This window comes from Lactuca serriola, chromosome 7 (assembly GCF_051521515.1).
Source record: "Lactuca serriola cultivar US96UC23 chromosome 7, Lser_US96UC23_V15, whole genome shotgun sequence".
Classification (NCBI taxonomy): Eukaryota; Viridiplantae; Streptophyta; class Magnoliopsida; order Asterales; family Asteraceae; genus Lactuca; species Lactuca serriola.
Window position 1 is genome coordinate 196,388,050 of NC_136414.1, and position 26,553 is coordinate 196,414,602.

Here is a 26,553-nt window from a genome sequence, read left to right on the forward strand (position 1 = left end):
ATTGTGTCATTTATGTTTACAAATTTATGCCGGTGTATTTTGTCTTTTAAGTGGTGGCGGATGTTATTATATGCAACAATATATACGTTTATAGGATTGCTTATAATTTTTATGAGAAATAGCAATGTACCATTCCTTTGAAGTGAAGTGAAATGGATGAAATAAAGTAAAGAATGTTTGCGAGAAACCCATGTTACAAGTCCAATTGATATTCTTTTGACTCAATCATTATAATAAGGTACTTCTAATTCTTTCTACTCATTTCCAACATAAAAAAATGAATTTCTGCATATAGAATTGTTATTGTTTTGTAGAAATATATTTTATGATTTGTAAGATTGTTAAATATCTACACATTGTTTTGTAGAAATAACAAAAAGGAATGGTGGTGGTGGTGGAAATTTTATAAGATTTTTTTAGATATTTTTATGGTTGTGAGTATATTAAAATTTATGGAATCACAAATAACATTCATGTTTTTTGTCCTTATATGGAAACACATTATTGTTGGGACGTTATAAGCCAAATGATTTTACTAGGTCTGTCATTGTTAGTGGTTTTATCTGAACCGATAACTTAACAATGTTGACGTTGATCTCTACATTGAATAATATTTTAGTTATTGAGTTTTAAATTTATTATCTTTTTTATTTTATGTTATGCATTTATTTTATGTTATGTATGCAACACAATTATAGATATTATTTCAGGACATAAAAAAAAATTGGATAGATTTGTCATTATACATTGTTAATATAAAAATAAATAAAAGAAATATGATATAGAACAAAATAAAATCACTAAATTATTTATTTATTTGTCAACCTTCCAACAAATATAACAATAGTTGTGTGTTTATGTAAAAGTAAAAAAAAAAAAAAAAATTAATAAACGAAACACACCTACGAGGCTACGACGTTGCTACTGTGCGTGCTTGGGATGAATTTAAGCCGTGGATGCTTCTGGTAGACGAGAAAACACACTCATAATTGAGAATCGGGGAAGACAGACTCACACAGTGGGGCTTCTATCAGCGAGATAGATTATTGCGTTTAGTGGCGGAGAGAGAATCATAAACCCTAGGATACGAAACCCTAATTTTGGTGTCATTACTTCTACAGATCATCGGGATAGCTATTGGGTTAGGGTTTCGCCAGCAATCTCAAGATGGTTAGTCATTGTTCAAACACATCATCTTTCATGCATAGCTTACAACACTGCACTTATGTCGTTGGTTGCCTCTTTTCTCTTCATTTCTCAATAAAAAGTTCTTCTGATTATTTCGATGTCGTAAATTAGTTCCTCGGGGTCGTAGATCACCGACGCTTTGATCGTAATTGAAGTTTCTGGATATGGGTTTACCTCAGTTAGTATTTCGTACTCCTTCCCGTAATCAGAGTGATTTTGAATCTAATATACCATTGGTATTGAATATCTTATTGTTGGCTTTAAATCTTTATTAATACCCCTTTTACTGGACATTAATGTGGTCATCAACCCTTTGCTACTGATTCTAAAGTTAAAGCAATTGATTTCTTATTCACTTGAAATCATCTTACATATATTCCTAATCTTTATAATCAATGTGTAAAAGCACTTAAAATCAGTCGGAGCCTCCATCCTTTTACAGTTTTGATCTTTCATAATCCAATACCTAGCTCTTAATACATATACTTAGTTCCATAACAAACGCCCCTTTTCTATAGGTGGACATCAAAACTAGTTATTTGCATTTTGCATGTTCAACTATATTTTTATATCAAAAGTTACCTTGTTTATCGATCTTGTTGTTAACTTTGTGTTTTCATTATTACCAAAAGAACAAATTGGGCAGAGGACATCGCGACAAGGTTCAACAGTTCATGACAATCACTGGGGCAAGGTGACACACTTGTGTTAATTGGTTAACTTTTTATGTTCATATTGTCATCAGTTCCACAAAGTCAGCATTTTTTAACATGTTATATGGAAACTTTTTATATTGATTATTATATATTGCTTGTTTCCTTTCCATGTTTCTAAATGCAGTGAAAAAGTTGCTCTTCAATCCTTGAAGGCCAGTGATTGGCATCTTGATGGAGCATTTGATGTATTCTACAGTCAGCCACACCCCAAATCATTCACAGATACAAAACACTTAGAGGAAATGTACAATAGATACAAAGGCAAGTTAACTGTTAACCGTTTTAATTGTTGTTTTTTTCTTTTCTTTATAATATACTTCATTATTTTTTTATAAAAAATTTGTGCTCTTATGTTTGCTTTATAGATCCTTATGCTGATATGATTATGGCTGATGGTATTAGCACCCTCTGCAATGACCTTCAGGTAACTCCACCACATATTTGCTAAATAGGTTGAAATTATTCAATCAATGATGGATTCTTTACAATATTAAACTGATAACTTGTTATCTTTCTGACAGGTGGATCCTCAAGATATTGTTATGGTATGTCAAAGTTTATATTTAAAGCATAAGTTTATTAATTTACAAGCACCAACTTACTATAAGTTTTGACCCGATAAATAAATAAAGGCGCATTAATGCATCATCACTATGCATATATACATATAAAGATACTTTTTTTCCTTCTGTAAAGAAAGACATTTAAAGAAAAGTTTATTAAAATATTATTAAATAAATACATTATTTTGCTGACACATTTTTGTGATGCTACTTCAGTTGGTTGTTTCGTGGCACATGAAGGCTGCTACCATGTGTGAATTCACAAAGCAAGAATTTGTTGGTGGATTGCAATCCCTTGGGTACTTATACACTTTCTTTTTCTAGATTGAAATTCATAGATTATTAATTTAAATGAATATTAATTTATACACATTCTCATTACAGGATAGATTCACTTGAGAAGTTCCGTGAACGGATACCATTTATGCGTTCTGAGCTCAAAGATGATCGTATGTATCATAAAATTCATGATTTTTTTTTTTGAAATGCAAGGGTAAAATGGTCATTTGTTCTCATGCAAACGGTTTATTCAGTCTATAACAGAAACATAACTCATGTATAAAAACACTCTTTTCAGACGTAGACAATCAGTACGTCACTACCTATACATGAGAAAAAAAAACAGCCCCTAAGATTACTGGAAATGTTGCATATTATGCTTATTTTTTTGATCTAATATTTTATGTCTTGTTAAATCAGAAAAATTCAAGGAGATTTATATTTTTGCATTCGGATGGGCAAAGGAGAAGGTATATGAATATCCATAAACACACACATTTACATAGATATATTATATGTATGTGTGTATTTAAGTATTTGTATGTGTATGCACATATAAATGTATTGTATAAGTTGAGTTGACTATTTATTTGATTATTTCAGGGTCAAAAGTCTCTGGCATTGGATACAGCAATAGGAATGTGGCACTTGTTGTTTGAAGAAAAGGAGTGGCCATTGGTTGATCATTGGTGCCAATTCTTACAGGTAATAATAATAAAAAAAAAAAAAAAGATTATTTATCTCTTGATATAAATTAAAATATTATAAAAATAAATGCATTTTTGTTTTCTTTTTTACTTTTTCAGGCACGCCATAATAAAGCTATTTCTCGTGACACCTGGTCTCAACTGCTGGAATTTGCAAGAGTAAGATCTATCTATATTCTATTATCTATAGCCATTTAACTTATTTTATGTGGTGATTAAAAAAGGAATCAATTTTATGTGGTGATTAATTTGTTTTTTTTGCAGAGTGTGGACCCCACACTGGCAAATTATGATGCTGAAGGTGCTTGGCCATATCTAATTGATGAATTTGTAGAGTATTTGATAGAGAATGGCATAATTGAAAAGGGTCGAGTCATGTGAAGTGAGTCTCATGTTTTTGTTATTTATTTATGATTTATGATTTATGAATTATGAATTATGAATTAAGAAGGGAAAACATATTGTCGTATGTATAAAACAGAAAGAAAATAGGGTGGTTTATTGACATTCATGATTGAACCTTGTGTTATATTAAATTATATGTGAACAGCATATAAATCACCTTAATTTATTTGGATTTTGGATTGTTTCTTGCAGTTTCTTATTTTCTCTTTCTTGCACTTTATATATGTTTCACTGTGTATCCTCTCCCCACAACCGTTAACAATACTCTTATACTATGAACCATGAGGGCATTTCAGTCTTTTCTCCCATGTGTGAGAGACGATGATGTTTCTATTTATAATGCTATGGATGTGATTTCAAGTTTCTCAAAGATGGAAACCGACAATATTTCACCAGATGAAATCACTTTTTTTTTTTTTTTTTTAATCTTGACTGTGTGTAGCCATTGTAGGTTGACTCAACAAGGCCGTGAGTATTTTGATATAATGAGAATAAAATACAAGATTAAGCCACAACTAGAACATTATGGGGATGTTTAGATTTCAGTTACAATCATAGTTTATTAGGTAGAAAAACAGAATTTTAATAACAATGTTTGGGAACTTATGTGCTGCCAAAAAAACTTTTAAGTTGATAAAACATTTTTTAGAGTGCTTGGCTAAAACTGATTATATATGTAAAATGATAAAAAAGAAAAGACATACTTGTATATGCTGGCTAAAATTGCTTACAATAATGTTTTGAACATACACTTTACATAAATAACATCAATTTATTTTCTTACATATACATGTTCCTCCAAAACAATGAATCAACTCCATTTGACATTGTTTTCTTTAAATAAACTTTACATCTCGTGTGCATATACATGTACTCACTTACGGTTTTTTGTATATATATGACTTAAATTTGTTTAAACACTTAAAATACACTTAATCGGTCATAATGGTTTTTTGTGAACGAGATCAACCATTATAGGCATTAAGTATAAGTTCACATCACGCTAATTAAAAACCATTAAGCATCAGGAACAATCAAGCTCCATTCTTGTAGCAACTAAAAGAATTCACAAATTAAAACGTTGCCCATATGAAAACAGTAACATTATGTCAAAACATGGTTTACATGAAAGCACCATCAATTTAAGGGATCGACATGACACCACTAAATCTAGTCGTTAAATGGATGCAGAAGTAACAAGAAGCTAGTAGGACCAAAATTTTATTGAACAAAGTTGAGATCAATGACAACTAATGAATAAAGAGTTGTTTGTAGGTGACATGTTGAGGATCTTGTCTGCAATAAAAATATTAATCACTAAAATATATAGACTCTAAAAATGACATGTCACCAGCAAAGAACTCACGACTCACACCATCTACTCAGTGACAGATCCAGAACGAAACTTAATCGGGGCCCATTACACACAAAAAATGTATAAGTGGAAAATTATGAAAGTGTAAAGTATTTTTGGGTTTTTTTAGCAAAAAAAAATTAATGAGGGGGTATTTTATGTATAAGTGGGTGCCTAGGAAAGGGGTCTCTTAGTAAAATATGAAGTTTTTGAAGGTTTGTGTAGTACTAAATAAAATGGACACACTTTCAAGTGGGGTCCATACACCCCACTTAAATGGCTTGTTTCCGCCATTTCAAAATGGTTTTTCTCCGCCACTGCATATACCTAAACAGTGTTGCAACCAGACTCTGTGGCAACACTTTTAGGCTAAAGGGAGTGACAACATGCTTAGCATGTTAACACATCAAATTTTTTTTGTGTCACATCATATTTTTTTGAAGCCACATAGGTTGGAAGTGTGTTAGCATCCAAAATGTAAAAAGGTAGGGAGATGTAGTTTATTAGTTTAATGAGTTTTATTTTAGAAAAAAATAATAAAAATATAAACTTGAATCAACCAATAAGAACACAATATTCATGTTTCTCTCTCCTCTCTCCTGTCGTTAAGCCCATAGCGAGCCTTCCTCAGCGAGGCTGATAGCATTTTGAAGAAGATGGTGCTTAGCACCTTTAGCACTTCCTTGGCGAGAGTCTTAGTATGTCCACTCCCTTCAGCCTTATCAACCAACATCTTCCACACCGAACCAACCTCATCCCATTTACAAGGCACAGCATAAACTCTTGATAAAATCATATAAACATCACTAAACTAACCCCTTTCTTGACACCCAATGATTTTTCTTGCAATTTCTCCACTTACTTTAGTCCCCACACTTTTCTTGGAAAAAGCATCACGAATATTATATTCCTCCAAATCACCACATTAGGTTTAATTAGCATGTTGGAAAACACATCTAGTGCCCCAGTAATGCGTAATGAGCCTAGATCTAGCCAGGAGGTCAAGCAAAGACCCGTAATGCTCTAAAACTATTTCAGTTCCATACCTTGTTGTCATACGGTTGGAGGGAGTCCTCTCCAAACTCATTCAACTCACTGTCACATCAATCTTTCTCTCCCACATCCCACCAGCCAAACCGCTTGTGACTCCGTCTTCCCTAACTAGAATCAAGTCATGGCACCAACACTCGATCATGAGGCACATAGGATGTGTGTTACTACAGTGTTGTTTAAATCTCATGTTTTCCTTTTGGTAAGCATTTTCAGAACTTGATGCACTACCCAAGGATGAAGGATCCTTCCTGTAAGTATACGAAATACCATTGTGGGAGATGAGGGAGAGGGACCAAAATACCAAATCTATGGCTAAATGAGTGCAAGCCACATGAAGCCTGAGGGCTGTTACGGCTGTTTGGATTAGGGATTACGATTATCCAAACATGTAATTTATAATTTTATATATTTTTTATTTCCTAATATTAATAACTAGCCAAACGACCACATCTACCAGCCAAATCTTGTTTTGCCAAAGGATTAAAGCGACCAAAATATCACAAGCAATGCCAAAATAATAACACCAGGTGGCAAAAGCCAACCATATATTATTATATATCTTTTATTTTATTTCCTCAAAACTTTGTATCCATTTCATCCCAAATTAACTAAACTGAAACAAAACAAGAACACTCTATAAGAGATGGTGTGTGTCTAATACAAAAAATCAAGAAAACTCCTTCCTTAATTTTAACTACTTGGAAACTGCTGCCACCAACGCCATATGCTCTATCAGGTCCAACACCCGGTTGCTGCACACAAACACACATCAATCAATCAATCAATCAATCAGTGTTACACAGTACAACCTGTTCTGTCATGTTTTATTTTCCATGTTTTGCGTAACAAACAAATAATGAGAAAGAGAGGGGATGTGATTTTATGTACCTGTAACCCCATTCGTTGTCATACCATGACACCAACTTCACAAATGAAGTGCTTAGCCCTATCCCCGCTTTCGCATCAAAAATACTTGACCTACAAAATATATTTTTTTTAAAGTAAAAATGAGAAAGATTGCTAACAATTTCAAATATGAAAAATAAATATTTAAAAATAATAATAATAAAGACCTGGAATCACCAACGAAATCATTGGACACAACATCTTCATCGGTGTACCCGAGAATTCCTTGCATGGGACCCTCAGAGGCATACCTTCAAATTTCCAATCACCAACAAACATCAATGCCGATCAAAAATAGGAATCAACTTACAAGGGTAAAAAAGACATTTCACATCTCAAAAAAAATAAAAAACACCATACTTTATAGCGGCTTTCACATCTTCATAAGAAGCTTTCTTCTCAAGTCGACAAGTTAAATCCACAACAGAAACATTCGCTGTTGGAACCCTAAAAGCCATTCCAGTAAGCTTTCCGTTTAGCTCTGGCAACACCTTCCCCACAGCCTGAAACAAAATTTTATAAAAAAGAATATAAAAATTTACAATTTCATTTTATATAAAAAAATAATATAATACCTTGGCAGCACCAGTGGAACTGGGGATGATGTTTTGTGCAGCACCACGTCCTCCACGCCAATCCTTCATTGAAGGTCCATCAACGGTTTTTTGTGTGGCTGAAAACAAATAATATATAACAACAATTTAATAAATTTAAATGAAAATTATATATATATATATATATATATATATATATATATATATAAAGAGAATAAAAATAAAGGTCTAAATAAATGTCAAGACCTGTGGTTGCATGTACAGTTGTCATCAAACCTTCAATGATACCAAACTCCTCATGAACCACCTATATATATAAAAAAGGATTGGCAATATATAAAAAACATTAAGAGCTATTTATTTTTGAATTAAGCACTTAACCATTCAGCCATTTTATCCATACATACAGGAAAAGACAAGTACCTTGGCTAAAGGTGCTAAGCAGTTAGTAGTACAGCTGGCATTGGATACAATATCCATGTTTGGTTTGTATGTTGTCTCATTTACCCCTACAACAAACATAGGTGCATCAGCTGATGGAGCTGAAATCACCACCTTCTTAGCACCACCCTGCACATTGAGTCATTCACACCAACAAAATCAGACCAGGGGTATAAACGTCTTTTGAAACTTAAAACCAAGAACGTTTAATGGTTTACCTTCTTATGTGCTGAAGCCTTATCAAGTGTTGTGAAAACCCCTGAAGATTCTACAACATAGTCAGCTCCAAAATCACCCCATGGAATTGTGGCTGGATCTCTGAACACAAATTGATTATTAGGAATTTTTTCTTAAAAAAAAAGTAAATTGACATATAACAAAAGGGATAAATAAATATATACCTTTGGCTGGTTACTTTGATTTGCTTCCCATTGATTTCTAAAGTGGACTCATCAATAACCTTGATGGTTCCTTTAAATAAGCCATGAGTAGAATCATACTTCAACATGTAAGCCTAAAAAGGAGAATCATAAATCATCTCACACAGTTGTCTTTTAGATAAATTGATGTAATTTTTACAAAATCATCATATGCTTAAACCCTTACCATGTACTTGGAATCAATAAAAGGGTCGTTGACTGCGACAACCTCAATATCATCTCTAAATGTCGCTATTCTCAAAACTAACCTTCCAATTCGTCCAAAACCTGCAAGATTGATGTTCTTTAAATTCTACCCATGGATAAACATACGCAGAAACATTAAGACCATCATTTTATCTGATGAAGTATCTGTTCAAAAGTAAATCTGGAAACATAGCGTGAAAAACCTAAGAATTTTGAGAAAGCATACCATTGATTCCAACCCTGGTCTTCCCTCCGGTACTGGTCTCTACGGAAAATCAAAGCAGGTAGAATTTGTTAAAGGAAAATTTTAAAAAAGTAGCTTCAGCCTAACATCGCACAGATAGAAGGCATGCTATGAACGCTTATACAACTTCTTACTTGAGACAGCAGGAGGTGCCTGAGTGGCAGTGGCTTTGATTGGCTGGATACGGCATGCATGTGGTTTCCTGCGTGATTAATGTGGAAGGGGATTAATTTCGAGGAAAAAGAAAGGGAAACAGATGACGAAAAAACCTTAAAACGAAAACAAAACTCAACTGTGAAGACGACGAAGAGTTGCCAGAAACGGCAGCACCAAAAACGGTGGATTGAAATTTTAAAGATGATACCTGCAGGAAGAGAAATGATGATAAGGAAGAAGAAGGGGAAAAGGAAAAACCCCACAAGACAATAATTAGAAAGGTGGTGAGAAGAAAGTTTAGGAAAGAAATGCAACCTGCGATCTTGTAGGGGTGGAAAGCGATTGGTGGTGGGAGGATTGAAGAACTGGAGATGGGGTTGTAGATCTGAGAAGAGATGAGAAAGCCATGAATGTGGGTTGGTAGAAGAAGATCTCTCTGTTGTGTTCTTCAAAGGGGTATGCTTAAAAGGAGAAAAACCCTAGCGAGAGAAATAAAAAAAAATGTGGCTTTTGGGTTGAAAGAGCAGCCCTTTTGGGAGTATTTAAATGGTGGAAAGGGCAGGCGGCTGGCGATGGAAGACCTCACTGTTTAAACGAACACTCCACGTCCAACAAGAAAATGGGTGTTCCCTTTGCATTTTGCAGTGTTTATTATAAAATATATTTGGTAATACAATTAATTTTAACAAAATAAGCCCGACAATTCTAGAATGTGTTTTTGTTGTTATAAATTTTTATAATCAGATAAACGATTTTTGTGACTTGGAAAACATTGCTCATTTAACAAATTAATAAAATGGTTTTGACATAAAAGTTTTTATATATGTCTTATTTTGTAGGTTTATTTTACAATTTCTGTTTGTTAATGTTTAAACTTTTTTTTAATAATATCAGGGTTATCAAGTTATTATCAAACCAAATTTGTAAAAAAAAAAAAAAACCTTAAGTTTACAAATGCTTAATGTTTTTTTTTATATTATACATATTAATGTAAAAACATATTTTATACACGAAACAATGTTTAACAAAATAACGTATAAATATGTTTTTAGAAATATAAGTATGGATTTTTAATTATAGATACATATTTATATTTTATTCTTCTAAAAAGACAAAATACATATTTATATCTCTATACTTCTAAAAACATAAAAATACATATTTATATTTCTAAAGAAGTATTAATATATATTTATACTTAAAAAAAATTAAACTTCTTATATGCCTCTAAATACATATTTTTATGTATTCATGCTTCATAGAAATATAAATGCTTGTTTTTATTTTCTAAGAAGTATAAAGATGTATTTTTATGTTTTTAGAAGTATAGATATACTTTTAGGAATATAAATACATATTTTTATGTTTTTAGAAGTATATTTATATTTTTAGAAGCATAAATACATATTCAAACTTCTATGAGTGTGTGTGTTTTACGTTTTTTGAGGTATAACTACGTTTTTACATATAAACACATTTTTTATTGATATATTCTTAGCTATGTAAAAATACGTATATATACTTATAAAAATATATTAACATTTAAAAAAAATATCACTCTTTTAATCGATATATTTCTAGCTACGTAAAAATATGTATCTATACATCGAAAAAGGTAAATTAATGTTTCTAAAAAAAAGTAAAATGTGTATTTTACACTCCTAAAATTGTATTTATACTATGTTTAGTTAAAAAAAATCTTATATAAATATGTTTTATGCATGAATAGGTAATATATATATATATATATATATATATATATATATATATATATATATATATATATATATATATAACAAAAAAAACAAATTCGAAGTAAAAACATAAAAGTTTTTTTTTTTGAAAATTCGATTTCATAGCAACTTGGAAGCTCACTATTACAAATAACAAGGGAAAATGAAGAAAAAAACTTGGCAACTTTGGGTATTAACGCATAAGAAATCGTCACATACTTAAAACGATAAATTTTGACACAATCAAAGACTTTCACGTAAAAATCTCTTTAAAAAAACATTTCTAAATAATGTTGAATTATGTAAAATTGAAATACTAATATATGAGTTATAACCAAATTTGTCATAATGAAGTATGATATGATCTGGATGGTAAAGATCCAACCAAAATAAAATAATTATGAGTGTAAAACATGAAAACGGCATATTTGTTGTGTCGTTGAAAATTGATAAAATGTTTAAAACATTAGTAAAAAGCTTAGAAGATAATACATAAAGTCGATATTTAATTACCTAATTTAACTTAATGTTAGAATTGGTACGTAGACATCATTTTCATATTCTAAATTCAAATCATTATTTCCAAAATCTCTTTTATTATCTACAATGAAAACAATACATCACACATAAACAAAAAACCATTATTGTCACAAACCGTAAAATGATAAAGTAACAGAATAACGAGTCATGTTATTGATACCTTAGGATGCACATAATTGTTCCGATTGGAGAAAAGGTATTGTAGGATCCGAAGTAGGTGAGGTAGTTGTTAGAAAAAAGAGATGTACATATTGTTTGGATTCTCTGAAAGTCGTGAATCACTATCAAATTGAAGTATTTCGATGGTACAGATCGAACACTCAATTGGATGAAATTCAGAGATACGAAATCAGAGAATGTATGTGAAATGTTCTTCAAAAGATGTACCAAAAAAATGACCCAAAACGGCTATATGATTCATGTCTGAAAACTGTCACTAGACAGTTACAAACTGTCATAAAAAACTACAAAACCTATAATTAAATAGATATAAGGGAAAAAAGGTCAACTTTCTAAAAATAGGATTTTTGATGCATTCGACCTCAACCAGGGGCTCTCCCCCTTGGATCCCACCAGGGGCTACCCCTAGGACCACACTCCCAGGAGCGCTGCCCTCGAACCCCCGTTCGTTTAAGGGATTCGCCCCTAAATAACAGTGTACTTTGAATTTTGAAAAACTTGAACAAGTGTGCACTCCTACACCATCCTAACTTGTTCAATATTCAACAAGATCACTTTTGGTCAGCAAATTTAAGCCTATTACACTTAAATAATATTGATGATATAAAATCACCAACAGTAGTGTTCCTATTTTTTCCCTATATCAAGGTCATTTTCCCTTTTTTCTCTTCAACTCTCCACCTCCATCAGAATACCCATCCTCCTTATTCTCTCTTTTTCCCATCACTATATCAGAGCCTCCCTCTGATAGATCCCTGTTGAATCTATCGTATACCCCAGGCATTCTAATAGATTCACAGCAACAAAACACTCAATAATACCAGAAAATTAGGATAGAATTCCCATTCATTCGAGAGAAATGGACTCTCCAAAAGAAGAACAATGTTCTCTTACAAATTAATTCTTAGCTGCCAAACAAAAACCTCAAGAAGCAAATAAATAGAAAACAAGACTCAGGGGAGTGGTCCCAAAACAGACCTGGGACAATCAGTGACCCCACAAACAAAACAACCAATAACAACCATAACTCCTAAAAAGACCAAACTACCCCTAAATCCTAAAAGATGACAAAAACTCTAATAAATCAAAAAAGATACATAAACCCAAAGCAACCAACCATGTAAGTACAACACTAGTGGCCCAAGAAAAGAGACAAAAAATCCATCAAGGCTCTTCCTAAGAGACCCCTGCTGCTGATGTTCATCATCTGTCTCTCTCAGTTTTAGCCCATCTTCGGTTCTTTTTATCATGTTCTCCATACCACCATAATCATTAACCCGCACATTTCTTTGCTTTGCAACCCACGTCATCATCTTAACAGATGTATTAGCAACCCTTAGTGTATCTTCATGGAAATACCCCACATACCAAATCTGAAATCCTAGATGCTTTTCCAAATGTGGGACATTAACACTCTTTGTAATCAGAACAAATAACCCACAAACTTGCATGGCTACCGTCGTTTCCTTTAATACCCCAATTCTAATACCAATATTTTTAGTTTTGCCATCATAAAAATCTCTAATATCAACAGTAGACTGTAAATCAAGTTCGTATGAAGAGAAAAATAAGGGGACAACATGTAGGAAATATTGAACCATTCTATTCTCCTTGTTAGAGACCTCTTCCTTTATCATATTCTCAACCCATATGGATATTGTGTAACTCATGGAATCGGACTGCTTCTTGATTAATTCCTTAAAACTGTGCTCCTCCCGATACTCTAGTTGGTAGCCCTTAAAGAAGAGGGTGATCTTTGTGTTTCTTCCACAATTTTCGTCAATACCATGGGTATTCATGAAGGAACCACCTGCTTGAAAATTCCACATGTATTGTTCAACATCATCTTGGTAGTGTCTCTTTGAGATATTGTGGTTCTCCACCAGCTTTGTGTATGCTTCCTGCAAGCTCTTCTCAATGTTGTTTAAATCCTCCTGTATTTTGATTTCAGCAAGCATACACCAATTCCCTTGCTCTATCAGATACCAACAACATGGTTCAAATGCTAGAAATGATTCATCTGTTATCGCAAGATCAAGAGCATCTAAATTTCTAACTGAGGGGTCAGCTGGTGCTCCTTCAGTTGATGAATACTCATCAACCCTCACCCCATGAATTATAAGGGATTTCTTTTGTTTGTTGTAGACGATAATTGCATCTCCAACTATTTCTTGTTTCTTCCCCTACCAAATGACAGTTCTAGCAACACCTTTCGCATACAAGGTTTTCTCGTTAAACTTCAAATCATCACCAAGTTTGGTCAATATAGGCCCCCGTTGATAACCCTGACGAATGTTCTTCTTTGATTTGTAAATACCAAATTTAGAGTCGTAGGTTTTCGCAAAATCGGTTAGAGTAAAAACCCAACCGTGAAGCCCAGTAGATAAAGCAACATTACCTTTTTCTTGGGGAACCATGATATCACCCAGGAGGGGGTCCTGATGTTTGGACTAGGTGACATTAGAATCTTCAGTAATCCTTTGAAATGTTTGGTATGATTCTTCTTCTTTCACCTGATGTTCAGAGAAATACTTGTCCCTTGTGTTAAGAGTCAGGAAAAGATAAATTATTTCTCCAAAGTTTTGGCAACTGACAGCTTTTCCTACGGTACCAACATCTTTGCCGCAGTCAACACTAGCTAAAACATTGTTTGTGATACATAAGACCACAATGATCTTAGTAGAAAAGTCAACGTGCACAGGTGAATCAACAAGATTACTCAAAAACTCGTTTTTATCATGTTCTCCCTTAAAGTTCTTGATGGGTTTAGAGGATGTTGTGGATGACAGGGACCCGATATTGAACCCTAGGGTTTTAAAGGCGAGATTAGGATAAGCCAACACCTCCAAACTCAAAGCCGTGGGTTTCGTGGTTGAGTGAGGTGGCCGATTGAGGTTCAATCGGCAGAAGAGAAACAAAGGTGCGGGATTGAGGAATCGGCGACAATTGTCTGGTTAATTTGGTTAGTGTGACGTGAAAATAACGTGGGCCTATTCTTTGTTTGACTTTCGTAGTCAAAGTCATAGCTGATACAATTAAATTTGGGCTTAAATTAAAAACGTTACCCATTAAGTCCATAGTATGTTCAGCATTTGGTGAGCCCAGGAAGTTGATCGCAGCCCACTTGTCTCTTTTAAGCTCATTTTTGCAAAACCCTAGAATCTCTTCCTTCCGTCCATCGACTAACGGAGCCGTTATCTCCCAGTAACGTAGTTCGCATTCTGTCTTGTGAAAACACCCATCGCAGAACTGGTTCGTTTCTGCGTGGTCCGTGTCACACCCCCGAACCGAACGGCGGAAACGCCCGAGGGCTCTTGTGACTCAAATTGAATACCATCACAATGAATATACATGAATCATAACACAAGTCATCACCATGCATTGGAATATTACAACTGTTATTGTTTACATTCAGTACATTGTTTTAAACATTACAATTCCATAACATAGACTGTCTGATAGATAATTTAAGCAAAACACCATGACATTTCCAGATACTTATTCTTCGGCTTACCTATTACTTGGGAATACAAGTTATTTTGGAAAAACGTCAACATATGAAACGTTGGTGAGTTCATAAGTAATGTTATGGAAAAATGATTTTTGTGAAGTTTGAAAAACCCAGAAAATCCGATATTTTCTGAAAAGAGTATTTGTTTATAAAAAGTGTGAAGATCCGTAAATATGCTTGTCGATTTTGAAAACATGTATAATTGTTGAACTTTGTATACATCACATAGGTGAAAATGTTGGACTTTCCGGGAAAACCCGATGTTTTCCCGATACGCAAATTACATGACTTGTTTATTGTTATACCGATACGACGAATGTTTTTGATTACCCAGGTGACATTGGATTAACTAGGGTTTGTGAGTTGTTACAATCACACATTAATGAAAATGACTAGTTTATAACTACAAGTTACGAACGATCCTTAAGGCGTCGTCCGTACTACTCACATAATCCAACCACCCTGACTTTTCTTGATTAACGCCACGAATCTGTTTACTTGAATTCTCATAAGTCGGTCAACCGAGGAGAAAGGAGGGTACGAAGCCCCCTTTGTTTCCATAAGTTATTCAAGGCTATCAGGAATGCGAAAGGCACTTGGCCCAACTCGCATTTCGACCTCACTAGCAGTACTAATGGACCATTAGGGCCCAATAGCACAATAGAGCTATTGAAAGTCCTTTTACATGGAATTTGGTCATAGGAGGCCCATTAACATGTAAGCGCGTTCCCTTCGGGCCCAAAGATCAGGTTATTGGGCTAGCAAGGCCCAACAAGCATGATTTGAAACTTTCAAGCCCAAAGTTTGAATGTTGACTCATCATAGTTATCGTGTGTTTATTGAAATACTTTGGTTTATTGATTTTTCTTTTGTTATTGATTCGAGACCGAATCAATTCGTTTTGTAACGATATTTGTTGTTGAGAGTGTATTTGTTTTTCCGTTTCGTCGGTAGTCGTGGATAATGTATTTTGTCTTAGTGAATTAATTTTTTTAAAAGTAAGATTTTTACCTTTTCACAACCTTTCTTTTATAAAAATAGCACTTTTAGTCTTTTATATAAAAGAATTTCATTGTAGTCCTTAAAACATTATTTTGACACTTTTGTATCATAAACTTGTTGAAAATACATTTTTAACCCAAATTTATTTTGTAAACAACCTTAGCCCTTCCAGAATGATGTTTTCTCGGTTAAAACCCCCCAGTTTCGCAACTTTTACAGTTTTGGCCCAAAATAGAAATTTTTTACATTTTTGATCCTTTTTGAATTTGAAAAGCATTTTTTACCTTTGAAATAGTTTTAATACACTTCAAATCCCCTATTTTACAGAAAATTGCATTTTCAGCCCCTCAAACCTAGAAATCTCGCATTTTGAGGCTTATTGGGCCGAAAAGCCCAAATCTAGCCCATTAGGTTCAAAATTTACACTTTAAGTCCCTTAAAAATGTTGTTGTTCAGAAAAATTATTATAGAAACTGTTTGGAACCTTTTGACCCTCCAGGAACTATAAATTTGTCGGTTTGTACCCTAAGTTTTGTATTTTTGACATTTTAAACCCTAAAATGTGTTTTATGTTAGGATATGTTCATCCTAACCTCATAAACTATTTTTGTTGACTTGATTAGTGTATAATAACTTAAGATATGTTTATTTCCTTTCTCATGCCTTAGATCTCGGTTTTTACACACTTTTTGATAAAATATTCATCACAAAACACATGATATCACACACATACATGCATCAAATCACACATAGCATACATTTACACATAGATCTACACATTTACTTGTATTCTCCCCCATAAAACTCATAAAAACCAAAAAGGAAGAGGTACGAAACTTACCTTGGGTATGGTTTCGGTTTTGGAAGGAAAAGATGAAGAAGAATTCGATCCTAGCAACCTTTCTTGGAGGATCTCGAACTTGGATGCTTCTAAGGTGCAAGATCATGAGTTTGAATGAATTAAGAGATGATTCTTGAATGAAAGGAAATAGCTAGATTATGGATCTAACATCAACTTACCTTAGATGATGTGTTTATGGGTTAAATCTCCTTGAAAACTTCCTTAATCTTGAAAATATGCAGAGGAGTGGAGAGAGTTTTCTTGAGAGAATTGTGAGTGAAGTGTGTGTGTGTGTGTGTGTTTGTTTGGATTCGGCCGAGAAGGAGAGAGAGTGAGCTTGCATGGAAAGATAAGAAGTGCATGGATGTTTGAAGTGTAATGCCTAGTTATCCCTCATACAAAAATGATGTGGCATGCAAGAAGTCAACTTTTCCCTTTCTCTTGGGCTTGGGCCGAGATTTGGAGAGAAAAAGGAAGGAATTAGGCCCTTAAATGCCTAAGTCCAAATCATAGCTAATTTAGATAACTATTGGCCCAAAATAAATCAAGTAATGATTTTTATGGCCCATTAGGGCTAATTAGGTTAGTTATGGCCCAATGAGATTCATTTAAATATTTTGTTTCATTCTAGGCCCAATATGGCTCAAAATATTAAAATAAATGAAAGTGAGTCCAATTAGAGCCCATTCAAGAGTTCTAAGCCCATGATATTCCAGTTGGAAGCTTATTGGTCCATTGGGCCCCATAAGGAAGTCCTAGTCCAAAATGGACTTAAACAAGGACTTCTAGGGTTTCCAATTATTTGTTGACTATTTGTAGTGCTTGTATGCAGTGTTTGATTGAAATTCTGTTGTCATAGAGTAAGCATCATGCATGCTTTCATGTTTTTGATTCATAGTTGACATAAGTGTTGTAGTTACAAGGCACCAAAAATTTCTAGTTGTGACAGTCCGACATTGAATCCCTCGTTCTTTTCCCTTTTGATAGAATTCCCGACAGTGGTGGTGGTGGTGGTGGCGGCGGCCTATAGCTATCGAACATGTGCACCTCCATCTTTCCATCCTTCTGATTTGGGTTTGCATGGATCAGAATTGTAGCTTCTTTTCTGTTCTCAAACTCTAAAGGTGGAGGGGACAGTAGCCGTGGTAGAGACGGCGGCGATAATGGTGGTGTAGTCGGCGACGGTGTGGGTTGTGACGGCGGCAACATTGGTTGTGGGAGCTGCAGAGTTGACTCGGATTTCGATCCCGAATCAGCAACTTTCGAAGATAGTTTTTCTTCATTATCGGACGATGGCGGTGGTGTCAGCACTGGTGGAGAAAGCGGTGGGGCCGGCAACAGTGATGGTGGAAGCTGAGGTTCCATCATAGGTTTCGATTCCAACTCCGTAACTTCCAAGGATTCCTCATCATCATCCGATTCCAACTCAGTATCTTCCAATGATTCTTCTTCCTCTTCATTGACTACTTTCTCCTTCTCCTTCAAGTTTAAGTAGTAAATTTGTCTCCATTTAGCCTTCTCAGCCTCCATCCCTTCCTGTGAGTAGTAATATTTTTTCATTTATGCTATTTTAGCTTCTGTCTCTTCTTCTCTCTTTATCTGGTTCTGACGATGCATCTCCATCAGCTTCACAATCTCTAGCAGATCTGTTTTGATTATCCTCATTGCTGTTATTTCCTCCCCAGCATCAACAGCTCTGATACCATTTGATAGATCCATGTTGAATCTATCGTATACCCCAGGCATTCTAATAGATTCACAACAACAAAACACTCAATAATACCATAAAATTAGGATAGAATTCCCATTCATTCGAGAGGAATGGACTCTCGAAAAGAAGAACAATGTTCTCTTACAAATTAATTCTTAGCTGCCGAACAAAAACCTCAAGAAGCAAATAAATAGAAAACAAGACTCAGAGGAGTGGTCCCAAAACAGACCTGGGACAATCAGTGCTCCCACAAACAAAACAACCAATAACAACCATAACTCCTAAAAAGACCAAACTACCCCTAAATCCTAAAAGATGACAAAAACTCTAATAAATCAAATCAACTAAAAGCACATTAGGATTAGTTTGGGGCTTAATACCCTCCTTTCAGCTTTGACCTCTCTTGTGGCTTTTTCAAAGAAGTCATCATCTCAGTCAGTATCAAGTGCTTGAGACCGACTTGAAGAGCCATTACAAAAGTTAATCCACACTTCATGAGAAAATTTATCGTCGTAAAGTCGTTCATTATCGGAATTAACATCATCAAAATTCAATTTTAAGTCTAGTTCCGTCATCGCCAAGCTTTTTTTTCCTTAGGTTCCAGTTATCCTCAAGTTATAGTATATCATACACACAAAATCGTTAATTTTTGTAATTTTAATCGATTTTCTCTTATAACCTCTACCTAAACAACATAATAAAAAAAATAATTGAGAAATTGGGTAACAATATATTAAGATTATGATTGAAATGGAAGTGTTGTAACTTATAAGTTGTCAACTCAAAAACACTCCAATTCCTTTTACATCTATGATTAGGAATATGTGAAGCTCAAATTCTCATGGCAAAATTATCAACTAAGATATTACATCCCCTCATGTAAGATCATTTTCCAAGGTTAAATACACTTTAGATTTTACGGTTTTAGTTTTTTAGACACCAAACACCAAAATTAAGATAACCAATGAGATCGGATCTATATACAATCTTAAATTCTATCATACTCCAAAACTAATTTTATTAGATTGCTTTTTACCTGGAAGATTATATAATCTTAAGTTCTTAAGTTCTATCTTACTCCAAAACTGATCTTATTAGATTGTTTTTTAATCATGGTCTCAATCTTAATAAGACTCTTATAACAATATTTTTCTTGCATATATTTGTCAATATGCTTTTTAAAAGATAACCAACCATCTTTTAATTCCAACAATCATTATTCTTAGTAATAAGAATATAAATATACAAGTCCTTTATAAAATCCTAAATTTAAGGTTAAAACGAGGGTTAATTTTGCATTTTTCCTTTCATTGTATATTCAGTCTTCTATTTTTGCATTTGGCCCTAGACCCCCAAATAACGTACAATCAAAATAACAAATCATTTTTACCCAAACACTAAACTTAAAATCGCTCTAATCATTCTTTTGTGCAAATTAAGTAAAATAACATCAAAAAGCACACCATGCAAAACGAATCATATCATATGATGACAAGTATGAAGTAGATAAATTTTCTTTATTTCAAACATCAAGTCATCCGTTCAAATCTACACTAGCTTTTTCACGGGAAAAAAAAGTAAGGAAAGGACATATTTGCCCTTGAAACAAACTCAGGTGGAAACGGCTGCCACCAACGCCATATGCTCTATCAGGTCCAAGACCCGGTTACTGTACACAAATCAGACGAACCCTAATCAGTCAAAGTCAAACATAGTACAACATGTTCTATCATGTCATGTCATGTCCTGATATTTAACAAACAAATAATGAGAAAGAGAGGGGATGTGATTTTATGTACCTGTAACCCCATTCGTTGTCATACCATGACACCAACTTCACAAATGAAGTGCTTAGCCCTATCCCCGCTTTCGCATCAAAAATACTTGACCTACAAAATATATTTTTTTTAAAGTAAAAATGAGAAAGATTGCTAACAATTTCAAATATGAAAAATAAATATTTAAAAATAATAATAATAAAGACCTGGAATCACCAACGAAATCATTGGACACAACATCTTCATCGGTGTACCCGAGAATTCCTTGCATGGGACCCTCAGAGGCATACCTTCAAATTTCCAATCACCAACAAACATCAATGCCGATTAAAAATAGGAATCAACTTTCAAGGGTAAAAAAGACAATTCACATCTCAAAAAAAAAAAAAAAAACACCATACTTTATAGCGGCTTTCACATCTTCATAAGAAGCTTTCTTCTCAAGTCGACAAGTTAAATCCACAACAGAAACATTCGCTGTTGGAACCCTAAAAGCCATTCCAGTAAGCTTTCCGTTTAGCTCTGGCAACACCTTCCCCACAGCCTGAAACAAAATTTTATAGAAAAGAATATAAAAATTTACAATTTCATTTTATATAAAAAAATAATATAATACCTTGGCAGCACCAGTGGAACTGGGGATGATGTTTTGTGCAGCACCACGTCCTCCACGCCAATCCTTCATTGAAGGTCCATCAACGGTTTTTTGTGTAGCTGAAAACAAATAATATATAACAACAATTTAATAAATCTAAATGAAAATCATAAATATGAATAAAAATGAAGGTCTAAATAAATGTCAAGACCTGTGGTTGCGTGTACAGTTGTCATCAAACCTTCAATGATACCAAACTCCTCATGAACCACCTATATATATAAAAATAAAAAGAGTAGCCTTTTATTAAAGATTGTTTTTTCATAAAATAGACAAAAAAAAAAAAAAAAAAAAAAAAGATGAATGAGAAGAACTCAAAAGAATAGTAGTCCAGTACCTTAGCCAAAGGAGCCAAGCAGTTAGTGGTGCAGCTTGCATTCGATACAATATCCATGTTTGGTTTGTATGTGGACTCATTTACCCCTACAACAAACATAGGGGCATCAGCTGATGGAGCTGAGATCACCACCTTCTTGGCACCACCCTGCACATCGAGTCATTGTCACCAAAAAAATCAAATCAGACCAGGGGTATAAACGACTTTTTAGAAGAGTGAACCAAACTCAATGGTTTACCTTCTTGTGTGCTGAAGCAGTATCAAGTGTTGTAAAAACACCAGAAGATTCAACAACATAGTCAGCTCCAAAATCACCCCATGGAATTGTTGCAGGGTCTCTGAGCATATATAATTGATGTTTAAGGTCTTAAGGATCAAAAGGTCATTTCACTTTCACATGTAACAAAAGGGATGAATAAATAAATAAATACCTTTGGCTGGTTACTTTTATTTGCTTCCCATTGATTTCCAAAGTGGATTCATCAACAACATTGATGGTTCCTTGAAAAAGACCATGAGTAGAATCATACTTCAACATGTAAGCCTGAAAATGGCAATTAAGAATCAAATCATATTATCAAGGACTCAAATGACCTCTTTCAACTCTTCCATTAAAGATTAAACTATGCATTGTGGATGATCATGGACTTAAAAAGGCCAAAATGTTAGACTAATCATGACTCATAGTTACATTGAACCTCATCCTTACCATGTATTTGGCATCAATAAAAGGGTCGTTGACTGCAACAACCTCAATGTCATCTCTAAACGTTGCTATTCTCAATACCAACCTTCCAATTCTTCCAAAACCTGCAATTTTTTATCAAGTTTCAAGTTAACAAAGTGATGTTCAAAAGTAAATCTTGAAATTTCAACTGAAGTGACAGTTTGAAATTTGTAATACCCTATGGGTAAAATTAGCATGCAGATTGGCAGATGATATAAACAAACAACAATAAATTGAGAAATCATACCATTAATTCCGACCTTGGTCTTGCCACTGGTACTGGACTCTATAGAAAATTCAAGAACATGGAATTTGTCAGAGAAACATTACATCGAACAGATAGAAGGCGTGCAATTAACGTTATACATGTTCTTACTTGGAACAGTTGGAGGCGTCTCAGTGGCTGTGGCTTTGATTGGATTGATGCAGCGTGCGTGAGATATCCTGCGTGATTAGATAAACAAGAACCAATTTCTGAATAGCGAAAGGGGAACAATTGATCATATGATCATCGTAATAAATGAAAAGCAGGGAACAGAAACAAAACTCAACTGTAAAGAAGAAGATTCTCCGGAAACGGAAGCACCAAATAAGGTGGACTGAAGCTTCACCGATGACACCTGAAGAAAGATAAAGGATTAAAGACGATGCAAAAGAAGAAAGTGAAACTGGAGCATAAATCAACACGAAAAAAAAAATCAAACAAACAAATGGAACCTGTGATCGGCTAGAAAATGAAGGGGCAGAGAGTGATTGACGGGATGCTTCAAGAACAGGTGGTGGGTTGGTCGATCGGAGAAGAGACGAGAAAGCCATGAATATGAATGTGGGTTTGGTAGATCTTTGCGTCAAGACCAAAACCCTAGAGAGAGAAAGAAGAGAAAGAATTTATTTTTTTTGGCTATAGAAAGAGAGGCGAAGAGGTGGCTTTTTATGGAGTATTTAAATGGCGAAGGTTGACGGAGATGTTAAGGGAAGGTAAGCAGCATACTATGCAAGACTCTTGGTTTCTCTCCGTTGTTCTTTACAGCTGTTTATGCATAAACCCACCGTCGAGGAGGGTGCAATGGTGGTGGTGGTGGAGGCGGCGGCAGCGGCGGTGGCAGCGGCAGCGGTGGTGGAGGAAAGATCTCGCTTTTGTCGTTTCCCCGGCTTATTGGGAGTCTGCCGGAGTGACGTGGCCTTTGTTTCTGATGTCAAAATTGTCGTCTTATGGCGTATCGCCTTAACATGCTCTTACTTTCACTCTTGTAAACGTCGCCCATTTTTTCGAAAACTAAAAAAGATTTAATATAAATTTATTTATTATTAAACAGGTATTTTAAATTTATTTCAATTAAAATAAATGTGTAAAATGTGGTATGGTATCTAAAAGGAGATTCTGTAAATATTCCATTACAAAAAGAAAATAATTAGAAATTTGAAATGAAAAAATCTGAAAGGAGCTTTACTAATTCATATGTACTTAATGAAGTTTTAATTTTTTATTCTACGAGCACTATGTGCTATTGGTTAAAATTTAAATATATTGAAAATACGACTATTAATACTTACACAAAATTCATTTTAATCTATTCGTCTATTCTATAAATAATATAAACAATCTGCGAAATAACGTCCATGAATGAGTGTTTATGTTTCGAAAACAATATATAAGTTTATCATTGTTAATATTAATTAACATATATTTCTCAATTTATAATAGACAATCAATCATAAATCGGTCACCAATCTTGTTTTGTAAATAACATAAAAACTATAAGGACATATTAACTTCTGGACAAATAAACAATTAAGACTATTTCAAAGTAAACATAACTAAAAATTAAATAAATTACCAATATGATATATTTTTGGAAACAGATAAATACAACTTTGCTAAAATATTTATTTTAAAACTTTTTTAAAGCTGAATATTAACGTATAAAAATAAAAATTCCAAAACTACTTATTATTATTTTTTTTTTGTTTTGTGTTGTCACCATTTAAATTTATAATAAGTGTTCATTAAAATTTTACAGCATAATTTATAGAACTTTTTCCAAAATCATGGGCGTCCATTACACCCTTTAGATGCATGTCAGCATGTAGGCTCGCCATTAGTATTTAGTAGAGGTATATCATAATGTTTCGAGAGCAAGAAAATTAACATCGAAACTCAAGTAAGATATCCTATTTAGACTATGTTTATGAGCAAACAATTGTAACCTACTTTTTCATTATTTTTTTTTTCATGATTCTACTTTCACAACTACAGCTATCAACCAGTGTCATTTTTTTTTATCGTTTATCAAAAATCAAGGGCGATGGTATCGAGGTAATTACATGAACCACCGATATATATATATATATATATATATATATATATATATATATATATATATATATATATATATATATATATATATATATATATATATCCTTATTCTAATAAAAGAATAATTTTAATCTCTTTTTGACATGTGTCATCATATTAGACCTCCTAATTAATACATATTTTTTTTTTTTTTTGTCATGTGTCACTCTATTAAACCTATTAATTAATGCATGTCACTTGTCAACCTATTGATTCTCTATTTTAAATTTTAAAATTTTCACTTGAATTACAATAAATTAATAACAATGCAATAAAAATTAAAATAAAATTAATACAAATTATAAGGTGTTATAATTTCACATATTTATTTAAATTAACGATTATAATTGATTAATAATTTTGTGTTCTAACTATTAAAGTTTAATTAATTTTGTAGCCGTGGTTTCACGGGTTATAAACTAGTATATATATATATATATATAAAAGTATGTTCATGCGAAAACATAAATATCTTGCGAAAACGCGAAAAGAGATTTATCTTACAAAAATCAAACACATGTACTATAAAAAATAAATTTATTAGCAATAAATTAAAGATAATAAGTTTATATTGGATCGTGTTATGATAATATAGATTTAAAAACGTTTTTAACAATTACTTTTTTTTTCACGTCCTTAACCATTTTTAAATTCACGTTTTCATAATAAAAATGTCAAAAATCATATTTTGCTAATATGAAACAATTTCTCATCTATTATCGAGTATCATAATGTATTTCGAAGTTTGGATGGATTATTGTACAAAATATAATGTTGAGGTGACACAATCTCATAGGTTTTTCTTGTTTCCGCGTTTTCGCAGATTATTTGCATTTTCGCATGAACCCTCCTCTATATATATATATATATATATATATATATATATATATATATATATATATATATATATATATATATACAACTCCACTATCACATATAACATATCATGCCAGCATATAACATATCAGGTAGTAGCAAACCTAGATTAATATCACAAAGACAATCATCTAACATACAACTCCTACTGGTGGGCCGGCATTGTGGTCGTAGACTTACCGCTACTGGAAGGTAACTCACCTTGTAAGGTTGACTGCTGAAAAGCTGATCGGCAGATGTCTGACTGCTGCTCTGATGATTCTCTGACTATAAATCCATAAAACACTTAATCAGACACCGATAACTACTCTTAGGGTAAAATGACTATTTTACCCCTGACCAAGTCAAAGTCAAAGTCAACCTCCAGTTGACCCGACTCGCCGAGTTGGGCCGCCAACTCGTCGAGTTCCTATCCTTTCATTTGTCCTTCTTCATGCCTCTACTCGTCGAGTTTAGCGACGACTCAACGAGTTCTCCTTCTAAAACAACCCCGAATGAACCTTCATCTGACTCGCCGAGTTGTATGAACAACTCGTTGAGTTCATCTCCATCCTATGAACAAGTCCTGCCCCTTGACTCGCCGAGTTGTATGAACAACTCGTCGAGTTCATCTTCGAAAGTTGGGAGATTGCCTTAGACTCGTCGAGTCTGTCCATACACTCGTCGAGTCCTATGATTACCAGGTCTATGGCTAAGTCCAATGCATTAGGTCACTCCCCCGGACCCCTCTAAGACCACTCTAACATTCACTGGGTTCCTTCGAACCATAACAGAAAAGGGAAGTCAAGCCATGGACTCGTCGAGTCCCAAGAACGACTCACCGAGTCGAGAATGACCAAGTCTCATTTCTCGATTTATAATGTACAACACTTGACCAAAAGATAGATCTAGGCTTCTAAGATCGATCTAGCACGTAAAATTACAAACTTTACGTGCATGCATGGGACTCTAAGCTTAAATGGCCCTAAATGAGACTCTTAAGATGCATGGGGCTCTCTAAGGCTCCAAAATAAGTCCCTTTCTGCCTTGTAACCCCTTAAAGACCTTGGATCTGAAGTCTTAGTCCCTAACCATGCTTGCACTTGGTCACCAAGAATGGCTCCTAAAAGCCCTA

The 26,553-nt window shown here is 33.8% G+C and overlaps 3 protein-coding genes across 3 annotated transcripts; 1 reads left to right on the forward strand and 2 right to left on the reverse strand.

Moving 5' to 3' along the window:
• The first annotated feature begins 979 nt into the window (after positions 1-979).
• On the forward strand, positions 980-4,042 carry LOC145062907 (defective in cullin neddylation protein). Its single transcript, XM_079010500.1, has 11 exons — positions 980-1,170; positions 1,821-1,882; positions 2,029-2,165; positions 2,270-2,328; positions 2,426-2,449; positions 2,684-2,766; positions 2,852-2,916; positions 3,167-3,216; positions 3,350-3,451; positions 3,553-3,612; positions 3,718-4,042. The coding sequence occupies exons 1-11, from the start codon at positions 1,168-1,170 to the stop codon at positions 3,832-3,834; spliced, it is 762 nt and encodes a 253-aa protein (XP_078866626.1). The 5' UTR covers positions 980-1,167; the 3' UTR covers positions 3,835-4,042.
• A 2,730-nt stretch (positions 4,043-6,772) lies between these two features.
• Positions 6,773-9,719, reverse strand: LOC145062078 (glyceraldehyde-3-phosphate dehydrogenase GAPCP2, chloroplastic-like). The gene is made up of 14 exons (XM_079009700.1): positions 9,508-9,719; positions 9,330-9,400; positions 9,171-9,238; positions 9,019-9,057; positions 8,773-8,873; positions 8,568-8,680; positions 8,385-8,484; positions 8,149-8,295; positions 7,972-8,032; positions 7,747-7,844; positions 7,532-7,674; positions 7,339-7,422; positions 7,154-7,243; positions 6,773-7,017 (listed from the first exon to the last, which is right to left on the reverse strand). Exons 1-14 carry the CDS (start codon positions 9,598-9,600, stop codon positions 6,960-6,962), a joined length of 1,266 nt encoding a protein of 421 aa, XP_078865826.1. The 5' UTR covers positions 9,601-9,719; the 3' UTR covers positions 6,773-6,959.
• Positions 9,720-20,175: 10,456 nt separating this feature from the next.
• On the reverse strand, positions 20,176-23,151 carry LOC145062077 (glyceraldehyde-3-phosphate dehydrogenase GAPCP1, chloroplastic-like). The gene is made up of 14 exons (XM_079009699.1): positions 22,925-23,151; positions 22,760-22,827; positions 22,584-22,651; positions 22,455-22,493; positions 22,190-22,290; positions 21,912-22,024; positions 21,719-21,818; positions 21,481-21,627; positions 21,295-21,355; positions 21,105-21,202; positions 20,890-21,032; positions 20,695-20,778; positions 20,510-20,599; positions 20,176-20,379 (listed from the first exon to the last, which is right to left on the reverse strand). The coding sequence occupies exons 1-14, from the start codon at positions 23,021-23,023 to the stop codon at positions 20,322-20,324; spliced, it is 1,269 nt and encodes a 422-aa protein (XP_078865825.1). The 5' UTR covers positions 23,024-23,151; the 3' UTR covers positions 20,176-20,321.
• Between the last annotated feature and the right edge of the window lie 3,402 nt (positions 23,152-26,553).

Bases quoted from the DNA above. Each gene is read 5' to 3' on its own strand.
- LOC145062907 (XM_079010500.1), top strand. The intron at 1,883-2,028 runs GTGACACACTTG...TTCTAAATGCAG, and splicing joins ATGACAATCACTGGGGCAAG to TGAAAAAGTTGCTCTTCAAT. The intron at 3,452-3,552 runs GTAATAATAATA...TTACTTTTTCAG, and splicing joins ATTGGTGCCAATTCTTACAG to GCACGCCATAATAAAGCTAT.
- LOC145062078 (XM_079009700.1), bottom strand. From the start codon at position 9,600: ATGGCTTTCTCATCTCTTCTCAGATCTACAACCCCATCTCCAGTTCTT. The intron at 9,401-9,507 runs GTTGCATTTCTT...CTCTTCCTGCAG, and splicing joins CCACCCCTACAAGATCGCAG to GTATCATCTTTAAAATTTCA. The intron at 8,485-8,567 runs GTATATATTTAT...ATTTGTGTTCAG, and splicing joins ATCAAAGTAACCAGCCAAAG to AGATCCAGCCACAATTCCAT.
- LOC145062077 (XM_079009699.1), bottom strand. From the start codon at position 23,023: ATGGCTTTCTCGTCTCTTCTCCGATCGACCAACCCACCACCTGTTCTT. The intron at 22,828-22,924 runs GTTCCATTTGTT...ATCTTTCTTCAG, and splicing joins CATTTTCTAGCCGATCACAG to GTGTCATCGGTGAAGCTTCA. The intron at 21,033-21,104 runs GTATTATATTAT...ATTTTGTTTCAG, and splicing joins GTTCCACTGGTGCTGCCAAG to GCTGTGGGGAAGGTGTTGCC.